General features: G+C 55.7%; 1 protein-coding gene across 4 annotated transcripts in view; it reads left to right on the forward strand.

Moving 5' to 3' along the window:
* SLC4A3 (solute carrier family 4 member 3) overlaps window positions 1-16,299 on the forward strand; it is a 35,208-nt gene extending 18,909 nt beyond the window's left edge. For 3 of the 4 annotated variants that reach the window (XM_054209415.1, XM_054209416.1, XM_054209419.1), the window contains 15 exons: window positions 427-562; window positions 666-840; window positions 1,786-1,885; window positions 3,665-3,849; window positions 5,974-6,187; window positions 6,515-6,736; window positions 7,067-7,215; window positions 8,665-8,859; window positions 9,310-9,516; window positions 10,133-10,222; window positions 11,790-11,956; window positions 12,346-12,599; window positions 12,944-13,113; window positions 13,599-13,772; window positions 14,535-16,299. In XM_054209415.1, coding sequence (XP_054065390.1) covers window positions 427-562; window positions 666-840; window positions 1,786-1,885; window positions 3,665-3,849; window positions 5,974-6,187; window positions 6,515-6,736; window positions 7,067-7,215; window positions 8,665-8,859; window positions 9,310-9,516; window positions 10,133-10,222; window positions 11,790-11,956; window positions 12,346-12,599; window positions 12,944-13,113; window positions 13,599-13,772; window positions 14,535-14,612 — 2,516 coding nt within the window. In that variant the 3' untranslated portion in view covers window positions 14,613-16,299. The remainder of the gene's footprint in view (window positions 1-426; window positions 563-665; window positions 841-1,785; window positions 1,886-3,664; window positions 3,850-5,973; window positions 6,188-6,514; window positions 6,737-7,066; window positions 7,216-8,664; window positions 8,860-9,309; window positions 9,517-10,132; window positions 10,223-11,789; window positions 11,957-12,345; window positions 12,600-12,943; window positions 13,114-13,598; window positions 13,773-14,534) is intronic. The other variant, XM_054209417.1, reaches the window with a different exon arrangement.
* Window positions 16,300-21,068: the final 4,769 nt, after the last annotated feature.

Raw genomic sequence — 21,068 nt, forward strand, 5'->3', positions numbered from 1 at the left:
GATCTGTAGAGACAGACCGTCCTGCAGCCCATTTGCCAGGGTTTGCATTAGCCCGAGGACACTTGTGTTGGTTCCTTGCTCTGCTTTGCTGCTCTCAGGCATGTGGCAGCTGCGACACCCAGCTGTGCCTGGGCCAGCAGGTCTTTGACCCAACTTTGGTGTGAAAGGGCAAGTTCGGTCAGGGTTCGAGACCAAGATGAGAGGAAGATACCAAAGCTACTAGTGCATCTTGGAGCTTTTGGGTTCTGCTGGGACAAGGGTTTATACAGAGGACATGAGACATGGACTTGGTGCATTTTTCAACTGATAGAATCTGTACCCCAACCAAAGCCTTGCTCCTGGTGGGATGGCTCTGTGTCCCCAGAGCGTGCATGCAGCGGGGAGCGCTGCACACTAGGAGCAGGGCTCTTCCCCTCCTGCTGTCAGGTGCTGTCCTCCTTGACCTGGAGCAGACCACGCTGCCCGGCATCGCTCACCTGATGGTGGAGACCATGATCATCTCTGACCAGATCAGAGCAGAAGACCGAGCCAACGTGCTGCGTGCCCTGCTGCTGAAGCACAGGTGGGTGGCATGTGACTGAGGGCTGCCAAGGCTCGGGGGTTGTCTGCGAGCCCCAGGCAGGAAGGGAGACGGTTCCTCTCATGGCCACCACTCTCCCCCTCAGCCACCCCAACGATGAGAAAGAGGGCTTCTTCCCAAGGAACCACTCCAGCTCCAGCATGAACTCCATCGTGGGGAACCACCACCACAACCACACCACCGACACCTGCGTGCCCCTCATGGGGGAAGAGCGTATTGAGATGGCTGACCCCAAGGCCAATGAGACTGAGTGCAAGGAGGTGAGGGTGACAGGAGGGGGTTACTGCTTCTTTTTCCATACCCTGGGGACAACTGTTGGCCAGCAGCAGCCCTTGGCGCCCACCTCTGGGCCCCTTCATGGGGAGGCCTTGTACTTGCAAAGGCTGAGCTCCCCTGGATCACTGGGAGCACTGGAAATCAGGTCGCTGCATTATGATTTTGGGACCTAGTTTTAGCCTCGTGCTGTATGCAGATGTCTGCGTGAGCACGCAATGGCAGCAACAGCCCTGGCGCTTGCAGGGTGACTGTTTGCTGTGCGGGTGCCTTGCCTATGAAGGAGGGTGTCAGGCATGCAGCCGAGGAAAGCCCAGCTGTGGATGTGCTGTCATGGTTTAACCCCACCAGCAACTCGGACCACTCAGCCGCTTGCTCACTCCCCCCACCCCAGTAGGGTAGGGAGAAAAGGGATAAAAGCAGGAGAAAGGAAAAAAATCTTATGGGATGAGATAAAGATAATTTAATAGAACAGTAATGGAAGAGGAAAATAACAATAAGAATGGAAAAAGAATATACAAAATAAAGTGGTACAACACAAGTCACTCTCATCACCCAATGATCAGTTGCCCAGCCCATCCTAAGCAGCGATCGCAGATCTCTGCCCCCCCCCAGCCAACCCCCACTTATATACTGAGCATGACATGTATGGTATGGAATATTCCTTTGGCCAGCTTGTCCTCTCTGTGCTCCCTCTCAGCTTCTGTGGGAAGCTGAAAAAGTCTTTGACTAATACAAACATTACTTAGCAACAACTAAACCAGTATGTGTTATCAACATTCTTCTCATACTAAATCCAAACACAGCAGCTACTAGAAAGAAAATTAACTCTATCCCAGCTGAAACCATGACATATGCCAGTGCGCTGCAAGGCCGTGTAGGGAGCCCAAGGCATGGGGACTCTGTCCTTACTTGTTTGTATTCTTCCTCAGCAGAAAAACCTGCATCTCCATAACTCTGAGGGCCACCGTAAATACCTAAAGCTGATGGAGAAGATCCCTGAAGATGCAGAAGCCACAGTGGTCCTCGTGGGTAAGAGGTGGCATGTAGAGACCCCCAGGGCCAAACGAGACCAGTTCAGATCCTGGTCCAACCCCACTCTCTGTGCCCTCCCTCCTGAGGGACATTTGGACATCTTGTACATGTTCCCAAAGTTCAACTGGGGAGGGAGCCTTGTACACTCTCTCCTTTGGTGACGGCACACATTTTCTCTGTCTATAGTAAATATAAGGGATGCCAGGGTAGTTATTTTCTTAATTTAAGAAGTACTGAATGTGAAGTGGTTAACAGACACTGCTGCTGGGAGCTGGGACCCAGCTTAGAGGAGAAAGTCCCAACAGGCTCACCAGAACATCCCATTTTGCAGCTCAGAAGTGAGTAAGTGGTGCCCAAGGGACTGATAGCCAGGCACTGACTGGTGTCGGGCTTCATGCTGTCCTCTGACCTTCGCTGTCCTCTGTCTAGCCTCTTAACACCTCGCCAGCCACTGGGCCCTGCCCTGGCCAGTGTTGGTTGCCAGCTGTGTGTGGCAAGGAGCTCTGAGTTTATGGGAGCAGGGCCTGGCTGGTGGCAAGGTCTTGGGTATCAGCCGTGGCGCTGCCAGGAGATATTTCTCTGTACAAGAGGGCTGTGGGCAGGCAGGCTTGAGCATCAGTGGGCTTGGTGCCTTCTGACCACCAGAGTAGTCCTCTCAGCACTTGGCTGGCATTAACATCTCATCAAATGTAGCTACACTACAAGCAAAGTAAATGTCATTGCCTATCCAGTAGGTGAAAAGCTTGGGCAAAGAGGCTTGGCAGCTCAACCAAGCTGATGCTTTACCATGATGAGGCCAAATCAGCTTCATAAACACATTTTGAATACTCAGACAACTAAACACTGGCCATTGCTGAGGTAAGGCTGTATCTCGGAATTTGTTTGTCCTCTGGGATGGCCCAGATTTGCCAGCCTAACACAGAATGCAGCTCTTTGCTGGATGCAGATGGCAGAAAGATCAGTACTAATCCCAGAGAAATACAAGTATTCAATAAGCATTTGTGTTCGGTATGGGAAGGAAGCGGCTGGTGTGCCGGAGGATGCAGGAGTACTTCCCAATCTGTTAGGAATTGAGGAGGCTGCCAAACATTGATGAGATGCGGACATTGTAAAACAAACTGTGCAGTTTGCACCTATGGATCTTTAGAGAACTGGCTCATTTTCATCTGAAAAAAAAAAAGTCTAGGAATGCAGTGAACACACAAGAAAAACAGAAGAAAGCTCATAGCATCAGTGCTCAAGAAGGAAAGGACAACCTATAGGTTGTTTAACCTGACATCCTTCCTAGCCAAAATAATGGCAGGGCTAATACGGGATTCAATTAATAAAGAGCTAAAGGATAAGAATGTAATTATTGCCAAGCAGTGAGGTTTAGGGGAAATAGGTCATGTCAAGCAAACCTGATTTCATTCTTTGATGAGATTAGAGGTTTGTTTGATAAAAGTAACTTTCCTTCCATAAGGCAGTGGCTTAGTGGAAAACAACCTTCTGATTTAAAATTGGCCCCTCATAGTGTAAGTAGAGCCCATCTGTAAGGGATTAAGAATGAGCTAACTGGGACAGCTAAAGAAAATAGCACTGCTTGGGAATGATCAGTGAACAGGGGACTTGGAGCAGTCCTCAGCATGAAGCTCAACGCTGTGTCACTGCTCTGGAGACAAGTATGGGACAGGAGGGCCCACGGAAACCCCCAAAATCCCTGTTTCCACTGTCAAAGGCAGCCCAGTACAACCCACCCCAGTGATTAACTCTGCTCAAAACATTGCCTCCTGGTAGGTTGTGTGCAGTTCCTGGAGCAGCCAACTATGGCCTTTGTCCGACTAAATGAGGCCGTCTTCCTGGAATCTGTCTTGGAGGTCCCGATTCCTGTCAGATTCATCTTTGTGCTGCTGGGACCGAGCCAGGCCAACATGGACTACCATGAAATTGGCCGCTCAATCTCCACCCTCATGTCTGACAAGGTGAGGAGCTGACGGGTGGTGATGCTGGCCCAGGCGAGGGAGCTTTAGTAGCTCCTCAGAAGTCAGTCCTCGGACAAGAGGGCTGAGAGATGCTAAGGCTCAGGTGGGGCAGGCAGGTGTGAGCACCTGGGATTTTTAAGAGCAGCCTGACTTGACCAAGGTAAGATGCTCCAGTACAGAGGGAAGAGTAGGACAGACACTTGGTTGGGACAGAAAGTGGCTAGGCTGGGTGAAGAAGAGGGCTGTACGTAAAAGCAGGAGCAGAGGACTGCCCAAGGCTAGAGGAGTTGTGCTCGGTTCACGTTTCACAGAGAGGAGGGGAGGCTGAGCGGTGCCTGTAACCATGATGACTGACCCAGGCCACACTGACGAGAAGACCCAGCAATGCCTGGGGACTGTCAGCAGTTTGGATGAAGCTTTCAGACGAGTCCCATAGCTGGGACATCCATGCAGAGGAGCACATCCATGCAGGAGGAGAAATGAGGAGGCAGAAAGGTTTTTCTGCCAAGCATGTGCACTGCTAGAAGTCCACCATCTGGATAGATGGCAGGAAAGTGAAATTCATTATCCTGGTACGGAATTAAAGGCAAAGAAAAGCCAATCTGAACATCTACTGCTTACATCCAGGACAGGAGAATCAGAGGCTCACAGGCTCCTCCTGGCTGGTGCCACATAGTTATAATGGAGTAACGAACCTGCCTGTCCTGCCACCAGTGCACAACTCTCCCTCAACTGGGAGTCCACTCAGAGCAGGTGGGTTGTGGGCAGCAAGGGCTCCCAGCTGAAAGGTCCCTTCCCAGGAGTTGCACAGGGCTCAGCTGACACCATGTTTTGAGCCAGCAGAGTTGAAGTGCCATATTCCAGCTTCAGTGCTGTGTTTATGGGCTGGTCTCGCTCATCTGAGCCTCTGCTTTTCTGTTGCTGGAAGAAGGGAGCCAGCTGCCGCAGACGGGGCTGGCCATAGCAAGGTGACACAGTGGCTGGCGCCGTGAAGGGAGTATGGTATCATTTACAGTTTCAAGCTGTGGCTCCAGAGAGTCTCTGTGCTGCAGGAACCTTAGCTGTCCCCTACCTGCTTTACAGGCTGTTCGCTTGTTCATCTTCCTCCAGCCTTTTCTCTGCAGGAACATTCCAGAGGCAACGCACCACTTCTACCCGTTTGTCAGCACCTTCCCTCCTATCTGCAGTAGTGCTGTCTCCTCATGGTCTCCTTGGAGTCCTTCCTTGTCATCTTGCCCTTGCTGGCAGGAGTATCTATCTCCCCTTTTCTGCCTGGTTTCCCTTGCATGACTTCCCTCATACTGTAGACTCGTATTTTCTTTTGCTCTCCCATGTTTTACATTTTTATGTCCAAGACTCTCAAGAGTCTTATAGTCCCTGCTCACGTGTCTGGTTTTTGTGCTTTATCAGCAGTGCTTTAGGGCTCCACTAGATTCTCTGTCAAACCCAACCCAAGATCAGACCAGGAGGACATCACTCTGTTGAGGAGTCCTAATTTTAAGCTGCAGGGACAGGGAAAGTCTTTAATCTCTCTAGTCTCTGGATTCTGGTACATCTCTGAGCTGAACTCTGAACGAGAGCCCTTGCAAGACCAAGCGATGGCATGCAGAGCTTGTGAGGACAAGGATCTTGGCCTGATGCAGCCACAGTGGTCTGGTGTGAGCAGTGGCACAGGCGAAGAGAGGCACCAGGCTAGCTGGGAAGCACAGATCTGATTTAGTTTGGTGGAGAGGTCTACAAGGTGCAGCCTGCAGTCTGGTGGAGCGTACAGCTGGCAGATGCTGCAGGAGCATGATCTTGGGCAAGAGCAGTGGGGCTTGGGGGAGAAAAGCAGGAGCAAGGAGGTCACTGAAAAGGATGGGTAAGAGTAGGGAGGACAGACATAGGATTAGGTGGGACATTGGATAGTTGGACAAGAGGGATTCAGCAGTTAGGGTCACAGAGTGGCAGTAGTGAGACAAGTAGTGGGTTGAGGGAGTGGGACATTACTGTATGGTCACAGCAAGCATTGTGTTTCCAGGCTGTAGACAGGTGGGTGCAGTGTCCGTCTGAGCCTTCTTCCTCTCTCTTTTTCCCTGCCCCTCCTGAGCCTTCTTCCTCTCTCTTTTTCCTTGCCCCTCCTAGCACTTCCATGAGGCTGCATACATGGCAGATGACCGTCAAGACCTCCTCAATGCAATCAACGAGTTCTTGGACTGCAGCATTGTCATCCCCCCATCGGAGGTGGAGGGAAAAGACTTGCTCAAATCCATTGCCACCTTCCAGAAGTTGCTGCTGAGGAAGAGGAAGGAGAGGGAGCAGAAGTCCATGAAGGAGGGGACTGCCCAGGAAGCCAAAGGTCTCTCCACTCACATTTGGGCAAAAGAGTTTGTGCCTAGTGCCCCGCGTGCCCCTGTGGGCCCTCCCCTCAGAGAGCCTGGCAGAGGGATGAGGGTGGCCTGGCTCCTGCAGTGGGCAGCGGGGAGGGGGGCAAGGGGAGGCAGGACAGTGGCTGTGGGCAGCTCTGGCAGCTGGGGGCAGCTGGAGGCAGTGGGATGTGCAGTCTCAGGGGACCCATCAGGATAGTGCTGCTGGAGGAAGGTCTCCACGGCATATGGGGGAGAGGGACAGCCCAAGGGCAGACCTGCGTTCCCCTGCTTAAGCCCTGCCTTCCGTGCACCTCCAGAGCTGTGTGAAGTGAAAGCTGAGGAAGAAGAGGAGGAAGCTGAGGACGACCCTTTGAAGCGGACCGGGATATTTTTTGGAGGTCTGGTTCGGGACATAAAGCGCAGGTACCCCAAATACCTCAGTGACATCAGAGACGCCTTGCACAGCCAGTGTCTCGCGGCCGTTCTCTTCATCTACTTTGCTGCTCTCTCTCCTGCCATCACCTTCGGGGGACTCCTAGGTAATGGGCCTGCTTTCTGGTCTGCTCTTTGCACGCTGGGACACTGGCTGTGTCTGTGTGATGCTGTGCTGGGGTGGGCTTTGGTGCTGCTCGCTCGGGGAGAGCGGTGGCGCTGCGCCTCGGCTGCTGCCTTGTCCCCTCCCTGCCCCTCGGCATCTCCAGCCTCGGCTCCCCGGGCTCCCTCTGCGCTCCCTGCCCGACGCAGGGAACCTCTGACTGATGGGACGGGGACCTGCCTCCTCCGTCTGGAGCTGTGTCTGCAGCCTGCCTGCCTGCGGCGACGGTGCCTGTGTCCGGGTGATAACACTCACACGTTGTTCTCTTTCCCAGGAGAGAAAACTGAGGGTCTCATGGGGGTCTCCGAGCTGATAATCTCCACCTCGGTTTTAGGGATCCTCTTCTCCCTGCTCGGAGCCCAGCCGCTTCTGGTCATTGGCTTCTCAGGGCCTCTGCTGGTGTTTGAAGAAGCTTTTTACAAGGTACACGTGAGGCAGTGTCCGTGCTTGGCACCCGCTCGCTCTGCCCTTGTGCTGGAGAGGGCAGCTGGCGTTCCTCAGCTCTCCAAAGGGTTTGTGGTGGTGTGGGGTCCCTGGGTCCTGCCAGGCTGCCTTCAGCTCGGCTGGGGCTGGCCCGTGCTGTGCTGACCCTTTGGAGGTCACATCGTAGGGACTTCTGCCTCCTTTTGCTGTATCCCATGGGCTGCCCCCGTTGAGGTGTGACAGTGGTATCAGCACTGCTCTACCTGCTGACCGGGAGGGGAGCATCGTCCCCAAGCCCTGTGCTGCAGCCCATCCTGGCACAATGAGCACTTGTAGCTGCATCTTAAAATACTGGTCCATAATACTTTCTTCTTCCTGGGGCATCCTTTGAAGACAATTTCACACCTGTTACCTGTCTACGGGTTTGCTTGTATGGGAACCCAACAACATTCAGTGTTCCACCCCCATTAGGGATGTCCCACGTACATTACTCCCACCTCTCAGGAGGAGCCCAAGGGTGTGTGCAGAGGTATCCTGGGCAGCCAGGATGGACGTGTTTCTTTCTTAAGTAGCACGATCTCTTCACTGTTAAAAACATCCCTGTGTCACCATACCTCCAAGCAGTGGGTCTAATCCTTCTCCTTTTTTCTGACTGCTAGCATGCCTGGGCTTTTAAAGCATGGTTTTTCCTACACCTACTTTTTCACCGTGGTGTGTCAAGAGTTTGGAGCTGGTGATGCCTTTGCACAGTGGGAATTTCTCTGCCCTCCTGTGTCTGCACTTCTCACTGACAGCTTTGGCTTTGCCCAGTCATGGTGTACAAAGGTGTACCTCTGCCCTGTGTGGGGACACTGTCTGCTGTGGTACCGAGGAAGGCTGCAAAGGGAGGGATGTGGTTTGTGCTGGAAGTAGTTGGTGCTGGTGTGTGTGGATGAGCAGAGGCAGTGGAGTTGGTCTGTTCTCTGGTGACGGTCTGGGGGCTTTTCTACACACACATACAACTGTGTGTGTAGGCAGGGCACTGTCTGGGATCATGCCCCAGCTAGTGTATCTTTTATGCAACAGCACATAGCAGGCTGCTCAGGCTCTCCTTTGCGGGAAACAGGCTTGTGCTCTTGAGTGCGTGGAGCAATGGAGAGCTGTGTTTGAGTAATGGCCCCTCAACATGGGTGGAATGGGGAGCGTCATGCGTGGGATGGCTTCAGCAGAGAGAGAAGGAGGTACTGTTACAAAGATTGGAGCGGTAAAGACCTGGGTGGTGTGAGCTGGCTGGTGTTAATGCAAAGTCTGCAAATTTACCTGTGACTCCAGCCTTGAATTCACTGTCTGTGCTGGATGCCCAAGCAGACAAGGATGCTTTTTTACAGGGGAGTCTGTGATCTTAATGGGGAGGAGATGTGGGAGGCAGCCTGAGGAGCCATGAGTAACTCCTTCCCCTTTCCATTTCAGTTCTGCCAGACACAAGGCATTGAGTATCTGACAGGCAGAGTGTGGATTGGTTTGTGGCTCATCGTCTTCATCTTCATTATCGTGGCAGCTGAGGGAAGCTTCTTGGTGCGTTACATCTCGCCCTTCACCCAGGAGATCTTTGCTTTCCTCATCTCCCTCATCTTTATCTACGAGACCTTCTACAAACTGTACAAGGTGAACCTTCCCCAGGGAGATGGGCTGCCACGTCTCTCGGTCCCCAGGGAACCTGCTGCTTTAGCGTACAGGAGGCAAGGGAACAGGGCCAGCACAGCCACAGCTTTCCTAGGTGCTCTGTAGAGCAGTTCTTTGCTGGCCTCTCACGCCCCAGCCCAGCTGGCCCCTGTGCCACCACTTGTCCTGCTGGCAGGGCAAGCCCTAATGTCTGTCTCCCCTTCTCTTCCTGCAGGAGGCATTAAAGAGGGGCCACTTTTCTCTCCCCAGCCCTCTCCAGCTGGGTAGGTTGTGAGGCGAGGTGATGGATGCTGGGACTGTCTGTGCCCACCATCTACTGCCCTCACCTCTCCACAGAGCAGGACACGTCCGCATCCCCCTGCCCCCAGTAGTGACAGTGCCCCCTGCCCCTCCTTGTGGTGACAGTGCCCACTGCTTCTCTCACCTGCCCAGGTGTTTGCAGAACATCCTCTGCTGAAGTTCTACCCACCGAATGTGCAGAGCGGCCTGAATGCCAGCATGCTCTCTGCGGATGCAGTGTCACTGGGAATCAGGATGCAGCCCAACACTGCTCTCCTCTCCCTCATCCTCATGCTAGGCACCTTCTTCATTGCCTTCTTTATGCGCAAGTTCAAGAACAGCCGTTTCTTGGGAGGAAAGGTGAGAAATTTGTGGGACCCAGGTGTTAAGGACAAGAGACGTAACAGACAAATAATGCTTCTTGCTACAGCGCTTTGTTCTCCAGAGCATCTGGGCTGTCCCCTAAAGAAACACCAGCAGTCCCTTAAATACCATGTGGAAGGGATGGCAGGCTGACCTAGGCTGCAGACCAGAACTGGCTGTTGACGGTGGTATCTGCAGGGTCCTGCTCCAGTCAGCTATGCTGAGAAGTCCCCTGGGCCTTGGGAAAGCTCCTTTGGCTGGATAGAAGTCTGTTAAACTAGAATATAGGAGGGAGAGCTTACAACTTTCTCCCTTTGGACATCTCTGTACATGCAGGGCATGTGGGTAACACCTGGAGCACCAGCTGAATAGGCCAGGAGGAGCAATTAGCCAGTCGCCTAAGAGTGGCTGGGGGCGTGTGGCTATGTGGGCAGTGGGATGTGCAGCCCCATGGGTCAAGGCTGTGTTCCCTTGCCCTGCTCATCAGCAGTGCTCAGGTTTGCAGTGGTGCCTGGCCCCACCTGGGGCTTCGCTTTGTCCCAGGTTCCCTGTAGCACGGTGCCTGCACGGAGCCAGCCCATTCCCTTTGCCAGCGAGGGTCTTTGTTCTGCAGGCTCGGCGGATCATCGGAGACTTCGGGATCCCCATCTCCATCCTGGTCATGGTGCTGGTGGATTACACCATCACTGACACATACACGCAGGTAGGCGCCAGCGCTGCCCTCAGAGCCCCTCCTGCAGCCCAGCAGCGATCCCTGTGGCGCTGTGGCCTGCTCTCGTGCAACGCGGGATTTGTATTTCCTGCCTCTTTAGTCATAACAGCGCAAAGCAAACCGAGATGCTCCCCTCGTCCTCACTCCCACGCTGAAGGCAAGCACCAAGGGTCTTGCTGAGGCTGAGACCAGAACTACAGGGACTGGAGTGCTCTGGTATTCCAGCTGTTAGTAGGGGAGGCTCTAGAGGACCAGAGGGATTCAGTGCAGTTAATTCCTTGTTTGTAACTCTAAAGACTTGCAGTCAATCAACAAGACATACACCGGTTATGCACGCTGAAGGGGGTGGCATATAGAGTGGTTTCAGTGGGATACTTGTTTGGGGTTTAATACCATATTTATATTTTAATAACATATTTATACTCTCCTTGATTATAGGCTACTGAATATTTTGATCACTTTATCTAAAACACAATGATGTCTTTCCCAATTTATGCACAAACTTGACTGTTCTCAAACAAACCCGTCTCACAGGTTTCCTTTTTTCCTGCCTTTTTTAGTAGGTGTGTAGTTATATCTCTTTTTCAACTAACATCGGGGAGAGGGTGAAAGGTAGTTCCTGTTCAGCATGCAAGCTTTTTATCAAGACAGCCTAAGGCTTAATGGAATCCAAATGCATTTTTATTCATTTAAATTTCAATGAAAAATCAGGTTTTATCAGACGTTAGTAAAATTATGCACTTTGTTACATCCTTTTCATACCGTTCTACACTTGTACAATTAATGTCAAAAGCATTATCGTTGCAGTATTAACTCAGCATATGTACAGAGCTTTCTGAGAAAATGGTACTTAGTTACACAGCTTAGCTCAAGCACAAGCATTCCAGGAATATTATTCATACTTATGCTGATTAACATAAATGCAAATCATAAACTCTTCCTGCAGTGCTCACACAGGCAGATAGCAAGAACTGCTGTAGAGCAGAGTTCAAAGGCTGATGAACGCAAGGTCGGGACAATGTACAGCTAGGCGTCTCTGTGTGGTCTCTGGTGGGAGCACAAACATGATATTCCCTCTGAACAGAATCAGTGAGGTCATTTCCAGAGAATGTGGCCAGTTCTGGAGTCCACACTGCAAAAACAATATTGGAAACACGTCTCAGAAAAGTCTTGGAAAGTCTGGAAAGCTGTCTCAGAGAAGAGCCAGCAGTTCAGGACACTTGATTTGTCCAGGCAGAGGTCAAGGAGCATTTTAGCCATGCAAGCACTGACATGGGGGTGAGGTTCCTGAGGGAACATATTTCTTTGGTCTCTTGGACAAAAACAAAGGGAATTCCAGTAGCTGAAAGGAAATGAGACAGGCCCATGTTAGGGGACATGGGATTTTTTGCACTGAAGGGGATTATCTGTGAGAAAGTCCCGCTTGGGCCAGGGTGGCTGTCCCATCATCTGAGGCGTTCAGACCAGGGAGACCAGGAGGATCAAGGTTAGTCCTGTGTGAGGCCGTGTCACATGTGTATTGATGAGTAACTGCTGGGTTTTGTGGCTACACCACCAGAAGCTGAATGTCCCCTCTGGCCTGTCGGTCACATCTCCTCACAAGCGTGGCTGGTTCATTCATCCCATGGGCAGCAGTGGGACCTTTCCGATGTGGATGATGTTTGCCTCTGCCATCCCAGCCCTCCTGGTCTTCATTCTTATCTTCATGGAGACACAGATCACTACGTGAGTACCTCCCTCATCAACGCCAACCATGATGCATCCCTGGGCAGGCAAGGCTGGGATGGGTGCTGGTGGCATTGGTGCAGAGATGTGCCTGGCGTCCCAGCGGGACAGCAAGGACAGGATCTTGGCCATTTCAGACTCTGCTTTCTTGGGTTTTCCCATTGTCTCTTGGTTCCCCTCCTGGCATACAGTGTGGTGGAGACCTGCCTCAACCAAGCACAGGAGGAAACCTCTAACCTGAGGGTGACAGCCACCATCCCTCTCCTCAGCCACCTCCTTGTTGTCCCCAAGTCTGCCCTCTCCAAGGAGTGAACGTTGTCCCCAGCCACAGTGCTGTCCCTGGGCACTGGGCTGGGCTTGGCGCTGACCTGGGCTCTTTTTCCTCCCAGGCTGATTGTGAGCAAGAAGGAGAGGAAGCTGCTGAAAGGCTCTGGCTTCCACCTGGACCTGCTGCTCATAGGCACTATGGGGGGCCTTTGTGCGCTCTTCGGGCTGCCCTGGCTGACCGCAGCGACAGTGCGCTCCGTCACCCACGTCAATGCCCTCACGGTCATGAGCAAGGCCATTGCGCCAGGAGAGAAGCCCAAAATCGAGGAGGTGAAGGAACAGCGTGTGACCGGAGTGCTCATTGCTGCCCTCGTCGGTGAGCCTCTGCTCGGGTGAAGGAGTGAGGGGGGAGGTCAGGGCCAACCACTTGAATCTCCTGGCAGCGCCCCTGCCCCAGGGGCCAGCCTGCGCTCTGCCCGCTCGCTGCAGGTCTGCCCCCGCCTACACTCAGGTCTCCTCTGGCAGCCTTCGTACCCGCCATGGTCAGTCCATCGCTGCAACCTTTCCAGCTAGACCCCTCCTGAGCTTCCTTTCCCTGGCAGCCTGGGACAGACAGAGAGGAGGCAGGAGAGGGACGGAGGCAGGAGAGGGACGGAGGCCAAGGTGCCCTGCGGAGGGGCTGACGTGGGACACGCCGTGCCCTGAGCTCTGTCTGTGCAGGTCTGTCCATTGTGATGGGGAACATGCTGCGGCAGATCCCTCTGGCTGTGCTCTTTGGCATCTTCCTCTACATGGGAGTTACGTCGCTCACCGGCATCCAGCTCTACGAGCGGCTGCTCCTGATCTTCATGCCGTCCAAACACCACCCTGACCACATCTATGTTGTCAAGGTGAGCGAAGGCGGGTTGCGGGGAACCAGGTAATGAGGAGCAGAGGAAGAAGAGGCAGGTGAGGGGAGGATGGTGCTTTGCTAGAGTGATGCTTGGCTTGGTGACCCGTCCCCCTTGGCTGCAAGTTTGTGCCGAGAAGTAAGCGCAAGCCATGCAGAGAGGTGGTACAACACTAGGATAGCCTGCTGGTAGGCTGCACGCAGGAGGGTATTGCCAGGATGCTGTATGGATGGACTGTTTATAGGAGCGATGCATTGCTTGAGTGGCTGTAGGGACACCGCACTGCCAGGTGGGTATGCTGCTGGGTTGCACAGAGGCTGATGTGTTATGAAGTTCTGCCTTGCTGTAGAGTACAGGCAGGTAGAGCGTGCAGCAGTATTGCGTTACAGTACTATGCTATGCAGAAGGGTTATGTTTGGCCAGTTGGGTCTTCGTTAATCTGTGTGGAAGGATAATGCGTTCTTAGACTGGATTTACCTCCCTAGGTGAAGACCTGGAGAATGAATCTCTTCACCTGCATTCAACTGGCCTGCATTGTGCTGCTCTGGGTGGTGAAATCTACGGTGGCCTCCCTGGCCTTCCCCTTCGTCCTGATCATGACAGTGCCATTGCGACGCTTCGTGCTGCCCCGCTTCTTCCATGACAGGGAGCTCAAAGCGGTAAGCAGATAACCGTCCTCACAGTTCAGCTTGCAACATGGGAGTGAGGTTGAGGAGATTTGGGAGACTGAAAGGCTGGGAGATCCTGGGCTGGCAAAGCCTTGGCTTTTCCTGCTGTTGTCGGGGGGGTCTTTGTTCAACAGCAATAGGTGGGTGGATGGCTTCCTCAGCCCTGGGAGTGCAGTGTCAGATGAGTGGGCACCCTAGGGCAAGGAAACAGAGGATCCTACCATGCAGAGGCCTGGAATAAGAGCTTCCTCTTCCATCCTCCTCCCTATTTCTGGCTCATTCATTAAGAGACACGCCATTTCCCCTCTGAGACAGCAGCAAGGACAGCCCAGCAGCACACCAGAGCCTGCGGCTGCTTGGCACAGGAGCACATAACCGCAGTGCCAGGTTGATGGCAGCTCCTCAAATGCTGCCAACATCCTGAGCTCCTGTTAGAATGCAGCCTGGGGCAGCACCCACAAGTGGGTGCTGCCAGCAGGGGAGGAGGGAGGACCCGCTGTGCTGGACCAAAGCTCCAGTGATGGGGCACTGTCAAACAAGTACACTTCTAGGAACGGGCATCAGGCTGGGGATGCACAGACAGGCATGAGGGGCAAAAAAAGGAGCCTGTTGGGAGGGGAAGGAGCAAGAGCTTTGCTCTTCCCAGTGCAGCCCAGCTGCTTGGCTCGCTGCATGCTGATCCCTCCGTGCCAGGCTTGACCCTGTGCTGGGGTTGGCTGTGGCCTTCAGAGCCCCGTCTCTGCCTCTCCCCAGTTGGACTCGGAGGATGCAGAACCAAACTTTGATGAGGACGGCCGGGATGAGTACAATGAGCTGCACATGCCCGTGTGAGCTGGGAGCTGCCCTCCCCACTTATGGGACAGGCTGCTTGTGCCTGCTCATCCCTCCCAAGGACTAACTGGAGACTTGCCGTGAGTCATGCAATCTCTTGCCCGGACCAACGAATGGCTGTTCCATAGCCCTGCAGGAGGCAGCCCCGGCTCCTGCTGCCCCGTCGCTCGCTCAGCAGAGGCTGTGAGTCTCTCTCCTCTTGGACCTGGTGGGCTGAGAGGTGCCTCTCACATCCCGAAGCTGCATGGGGTCCCGAGTGCCCATGGGTCAGGGGTCTGCCCCCTCCCCGCTGGAGGCAGCCTGTGCCTGGTTTCCAGGTGGTGAAGGGGGGCCATGCCAGCTGGTGCCACTGTGTCCCCCTCCACTACCAGGAAGCTCGGGTGTCTCAGCACCCAGTGCCACCGAGCAGTCACAGGGATGGGCTGGAAGCTGCCTGCGGATGAGCACTGGGCTTCTCCCAAGCCAGCAGCCTCCTTGCTCGGCTGGCAGATGCCTTGCTCCCACTCCCTCTGCCCCCTTCCAGGAGTGCTCATGCTGGGCCTGTGCCACAGCCTCTGGCCCACAGGGCTGCAGCAGCCTGGTAGATGGGCAAGGAGGGACCAGCACCCTGGCCCTGTCCTCCAGACCATCATCTGTCCAGTCACCCTCCCACAGGACTGTTTTCAACTCTTGTTCAGCATTGGGGAGGCCATTTGCTTCTTCACAATTTTCCCAACCCTCTTCCCAAAGAAAAACCACACAGGGAGGCTAGGGAACAAGCAGGTATCCTGAAGCCTCAAGTGCTTGCCCTCTTGCAGGGACTAGGAGGAGTCCTGTGCCATTCTGCACCTACACAAAGGTTGCAGGGGTGAAAACTCATCACAGGGCTACATCCCAGTTCCTGATCCCCATGTTCCTGTTCCTGAGAACAAACTATATTTAAGAAGCTATAAAAGAGGCACAGTGCTGGAGCACAAAACAGTCCTTTGGGTGCCCTCCCTTTCCCTGTGCTACTGGGTCTAGCTCCCTGCAGCCCTACAAGGAAGTCACTGAAACCCCCATCCCCAATTCTGCCGCCATACCAGGATGACCTTTCACGTCCAGGGGTGCCCTCCAAGTGGGAAGGGGCAGCATTCAGTGTGACCAGCACTCAGTCCCTGTCGCCTCTGGGCAGCTCTGAGCACCTTTGCACTTGGCAGGGCTGTCTCCTGGCATTTCCCCGGGCTGGCAGCCCCTGTTCAGAGCTGCCTCGGAAACTGCTGACAGTGCCCTTGCTGCCCGTGGCAGCTCTGAGGGCAGTGCCAGAGGAGACGGGCACCCCAGCCTCTCCCTGATGGTTGGAGCCAGAGTGGCCTTGTGGAGGAGGCTGGGATGCTCACTTCACCATTGGATGTGGGACAAGCTGCTGCCCCAGTTCCCCCTTCTCAGCCTGGCTCCTGCGAGAGATGGTGGGTGCTTCATTACCTGGAGGGTCCAGCACCTTCCCTGGGAGGCTGCAGAAATATCCCACCAGAGAGAGAAACCTCCCCCCGCGACAGGTTCCTGCCCCACAGCCTGGCCCCCCTGCAGGGCCTGGGGCGGAGAGACGAGTGTCTCTGTGTGTCTGTGGCCGTGTGTGTCCTGTCCTCCCCGTGTAGTGTAGGAGGCCTGTTGTCGCTGTGCATTGTGACTCCTCTGACTGTAGTGGAAACAGCTACACCAATAAACTCTTCACAGGAACCGTGTCTGCCTCTCTGCTTTTGTTTGTTAATTGGCAATACATTAAATTGGTGGAAATTCCCTGACACAAAACTTCCTTGCCCACAACAGCAGCCAGTGAGGGAGCGACCCCCAGCCAGTTGTGCTCTCCTGGGTGCTGTTGCTGAGATTAGGCAGTGGTCCCACCTCCCACGGTCAAGGTCGCTGGCTGCTCCTGGGGCTGGTCACTGCCGTGGGACACATGGCAGAGGGCTGAGCCCGCCCGGCTGCAGGGATGGTGGCTGTCCCGCTTCTGAGCTGGCCCGCTGTGGGGTGGGCAGTGCCTGGCCTCGCAGCATCCTCTCCAGATCCCGGCAGTGCTGCTGAACCTGCGGGAGAGAAGGCAGCGCAGGTGCCCGGATCCTCAGCATCCAGGTGGGCTGGATGGGAGTATCCACAAATTCTTCCCATAAGCTGCTCCACCACGTTAGGAAAAGGTCCCTCTCCCATTCCCCACTTCACGGCTCTCCTTCCTCACACCTCAGTGCCCAATGGGGCCATCGTTTTGGATTGGTGAGGATGTGGCTCTACCCAGTCCCACAAAATCCATGTCTCCTGGGACAAGGGCGGGGAGCGCAAGGAGAGCCAGCACGTGCCCCTTACCGCATCGATCCTCCGGATGAGGACGGGCCTGACCTCCAGCTCCAGCAGCCAGTCGGCCTCCAGGATGCTGTGGTGGTACTCCTCCAGCTCCAGGCTCTTCTGCAGCTCTTCTGTCAGGGCAGCCTTGTGCCGATGACTCCCCGTGCCCGGGGTCTGCTGGGGCTGGGTCAGCTCTGTCCCCTCACCCTGCTGCTGCAGGCGCAGGACCTGGATGCGCTGGGCGACGTGACGGACCTGGGTGTGCAGGGCGGCTGCCCGCTCCCTGCGGTGCAGCAGGGCCAGCAGCTCCTCCCGGCTCTCCCGCAGCTGGGCTCGCAGCACCCCAGCACTGCCACCTGCATCGGGGGGCTGCAGAGGGACCAAGAGGTCGGGCAAGCTCAGGGGAGAGCCGGGCTGCGGGGGGGTCCTGCTGTGCAGCGAGGGCTGCACGGTGCCGGGATCCAGCCCTGCTCTGCCCCACGCTAGTGGCTGTTGTGGCGGTGATGGCGATGGCGATGGTGATGGTGATGGTGGCAGGGGGAGGCTGTACCTGCTGCGGTGGAGATGGATCCACCGTCGGGCGAGCTCCGCCATGGCCAAGCTCTGGTGAAAGACATCAGGGACCAGCCGCAAGACCTTCACAAAGGGCTCCGCACCAGCAAAGCCACGCAGGTCACACAGGCTCCGGGGGCTGAAGACCCCCTCGCTGAGGGCCCCCCCTTGCAGCAGCAACCCCCAGTTACGCCGGTGGGCGAAGAGCTGTGCGGCCAGGTGTGGGATGGATGCCGGGGAGGACCGCCGGGTGGGGTCAGCAGCCGGTTCCTCGTGCATGTACAAGTACTCGCAGAGTGGGACCACCACCCTGGAGTCAAACCTCTCCTTCAGCGCGCTCAGGTGCTGCAGGTAAGAGGCCAGCCAGCCCACATAGCTGGCCACGTTGGGGCTGGCCGAGTGAGGCCAGCACTGGGCAAGCTTCTGCAGGTGCTGCCAGCTCTCCACCTGCCCCGAGGGGCTTCGTGGCAGCACCAGCAGCAGCACCTGGTACAGGCTGCACAGGTCGAAGCCCTGCTGGCACTGCTGCATGTGCCCGACAAAGGCGCTGAGCTCCCCTTCGAGGGCAGAGTAGAGGCCCTCCATGGGCAGCCACGGTGATGGAGAGGAGACAGCTGGGATCACAGCTCACCAACACGGTCCTGGGCCCTGGATGCACTGGAAAACACACTGCACCAGGATGCAATTCATGGGGTGGTACAGGCAGGGTTGCCACAGGGCTCTGGCTTGGGTCATGCACGTGCTCTCAGCCAGCAGACAGTGCTACCAAAGGCTGGTGGACTCCTTCGAAGGATGGGTCATCTGGCCAGCTCAGATGAGTCGGTCCTGGTTGCTCTGTTGGACAGGAGAAGACACAAGGGTGGGGAGGAGGGCAACAGGGATGGGGTGGGCCAGGAGGAATGAGGGAGCTGCAAGGGGTGAGCTCAGAGGGATACCCCCACTTCTGCGGGACCAGAGAAGGGAAAGGCTGCTGGGTGATGCTGCACCAGGAGGACGCTGGACCACAAAATGCCATCGTAGTGCAGGGAAAGGAGTGGAGAGGCTGCCTGCAGCCCCAGGGGATGCTGCAGGTGGGGGGAGAACAGCCTGGGTGCCCACAGCCCCCCAGCTACCCAGGGGATGCTCTGGGATGGGCCAAGTGTCCTCCTGCTCCCTGGAAGGGGACTCGGTCGTGCCAGATGAGGACTGCCCTCTGACCAGCACTTTCTCCCACCTCTTTGCTGTTTGAGAAGTTGTTTGTCTTTACAAAAGTAAGCAGCCACCCTCGCCTGTCTGGAGAACTGACAACAGGAGGCCTGCTCCCAAAACTACCAACATATTATTTTAAGCCATTGTGTGTTTAGGCAAACTATTCGGGTTTCTGTTTCTGCCACCCGGGTTCAAGTACACTCAAGCTATCTTCTCCAGCTATTTTTATTCTTTGCAGCCAGGAGGGGCTGGCACATCTCTGTTGTGAGATACCACTGGCACCGGTTCACACGGCTGTGTGGCTGGGAAGTTGAGGAAATTGCTGGCGAAGACCCACAACAAAACTGGGAACCAGTGCCACTGGCAAAGTTTCCCCTTTCCCCTGTATACCTGGAAGTCCTTGCCTGGGCTTTGGTGGCTGCTTTTCAGGTGCTTAAACCTCATTAAAATAAATTAAAAAATCATTTTTCCTCTTCTTGTTGAGGAGGGGATTTGCAAGCCCTGCACCCGGGGGTGGGAGGGCAGGTAAAAATGGCAGGAGGTGGCAGCACGGTGCGGTCCTCACAGTGCAGGCTGGTGGGGGCAAGAGTGGTTTCAGTTGCATTCACCTTCCCCAACAAATGTCTGCAAGTGGGTTTGTTTAAACGTGAGTTGCACCAGTCTGGGGGCAGCAGAGCTGATGCTGAGGGGGACGATGCCTGCGCGTCAAGTCCCAGAGACCACCTAAAGATCGGCCCCAGCTGATGGGCGCCAGGGTCCGGGTCGCTCTTGCAGATGCTGAGGACCGCCAGCGAGTGCTGCCGAGCACCCGTGACCCGGCACATCCCTGCCGTGGCACCAGCCCCACGCTCTCTGCCCCCTTCTGCCCCCCCTCCACCTCCCCTCCGCCTCGCAAGAAGGGACTCACCAGCCCCAGGAGAAGCACTGGGGAGAGGAGAAAGGGCTGAGCTGGGCCCTGCTGCCTGCCAGGAGAGGAACATGCCATCCTCAGGCATGGACACAAACCTTCCTCCCCATGGGAACGGCAGGTTCGGACACGTCCCTCGCGCTGGAGCCAGCCTTTTCCGGAGCCGGTTGCCAGCCCCATAGGCATTGCCTTGGAGCTACAGGGGAGAGATGCAGCTTCCTCCAGTCCCTCTGCCTCACACAGGGCTTTGCAAAGGACGCTTCTCTCGCAGGGACGCCCGAATCCTGGGCACGGGCTTGGATAGCACTTTTCTTCGATACAAGTGAGTACAACTATGCACGGCCCTGAATTTGTCCCAGAGGCTTGTCTGGCCTTGGCAAGAGGGGGGCTCCTTAGCCTTGGGCAGTTCGCTGCCTGCCTGCTGCCTTGTGCCCCTGCCCTGTCCCTCCCAGTGAATTGTCCTTCCAAGGCTCTTCAGCCCTCCCAATTTCTGAGGTGCCTGTGCTGGGACTGCTCCCCAAAGGGACTCTTAGAAGTAAATGATCTCTCAAGGGAGTGTGAATGGGGAATGGGAGCAAACCCTCTGTTAGAAACCTCTGATGGGGACAGCATCCCTGGAAAACCTGACTGTTTCCCTTCCACTTCCACCTGGCTGCCCATGGGAGTGGGAGCCTTGCCCACCATGTTTCAGCAGGCTCAGCGAGCCAGTCCTGCCTGCTCGGAGAGCTGGCCGTGCCCAGCCCTCCTGCCTGGCATCGGGACCCCGGGGAGGGAGCCAGGGGCCCCGGGCTGGGAGCTCTTCACTGGGGACAACGCTGGGACACTTGTCCTTTGCCTGTACAAGCTTCCCCCATCCAGGTGCACGTTTTTGGCTGGGCTGCACCTACCGACGAGCCGCTGTGTCTCGCTGTGCAGAGGTGGCTCACATGAGCTCCCCAGCAGAGAGGGGCCATGCTGGCGTAAGGCGGGGATGGGAAGGCTCAGCCCGAGCTCTGAAATGTGGCTGCCAAAGCTTTTCCCTGCAGGGAGCAGCAGAGAGGTGGGCTGGCACCCATGGGTGTCCTGTCTCCCTCAGGGGGGGCCACGCAGGAGGTAGAGCAAGGCGAAGCGCTTAGCACCGGTGCTGCACAGCATCCCCCATCGCTCCTGCCACATTGCTCTGCGACCTCCCAGGCCACGGGCTGCCAGAGGTGACCTTGCCGCTGAGCAGGACGGAGAAGTAGTTTCCCTCTGTAGATTTCTGCAGAGAGGGAGGACCTTGTGGTCCCTGCTGCAGGAGCCCAGCTGGATGATTGCCTTCATCTATCAGCCCAGTGTCCCCAGAGGATGTGCCCCGCTCCAGCATGCAGGGTGCAGCAACGTCACCAGGGGTGGGAGAGGTTGGGCAGTGGCTGGCTCCTGCTGTGACAGGCTCTCGTCCCCAGCAAGGACAGACGGCCAGCTGCTGGGGCCGGTTCCTGGTGCTCCGAACTGGGGCTGCACTCACTTTTCAGCTCTGAAACGGACCTCGA

This window comes from Rissa tridactyla, chromosome 7 (genome assembly GCF_028500815.1).
Source record: "Rissa tridactyla isolate bRisTri1 chromosome 7, bRisTri1.patW.cur.20221130, whole genome shotgun sequence".
In the NCBI taxonomy this organism is placed as follows: Eukaryota; Metazoa; Chordata; class Aves; order Charadriiformes; family Laridae; genus Rissa; species Rissa tridactyla.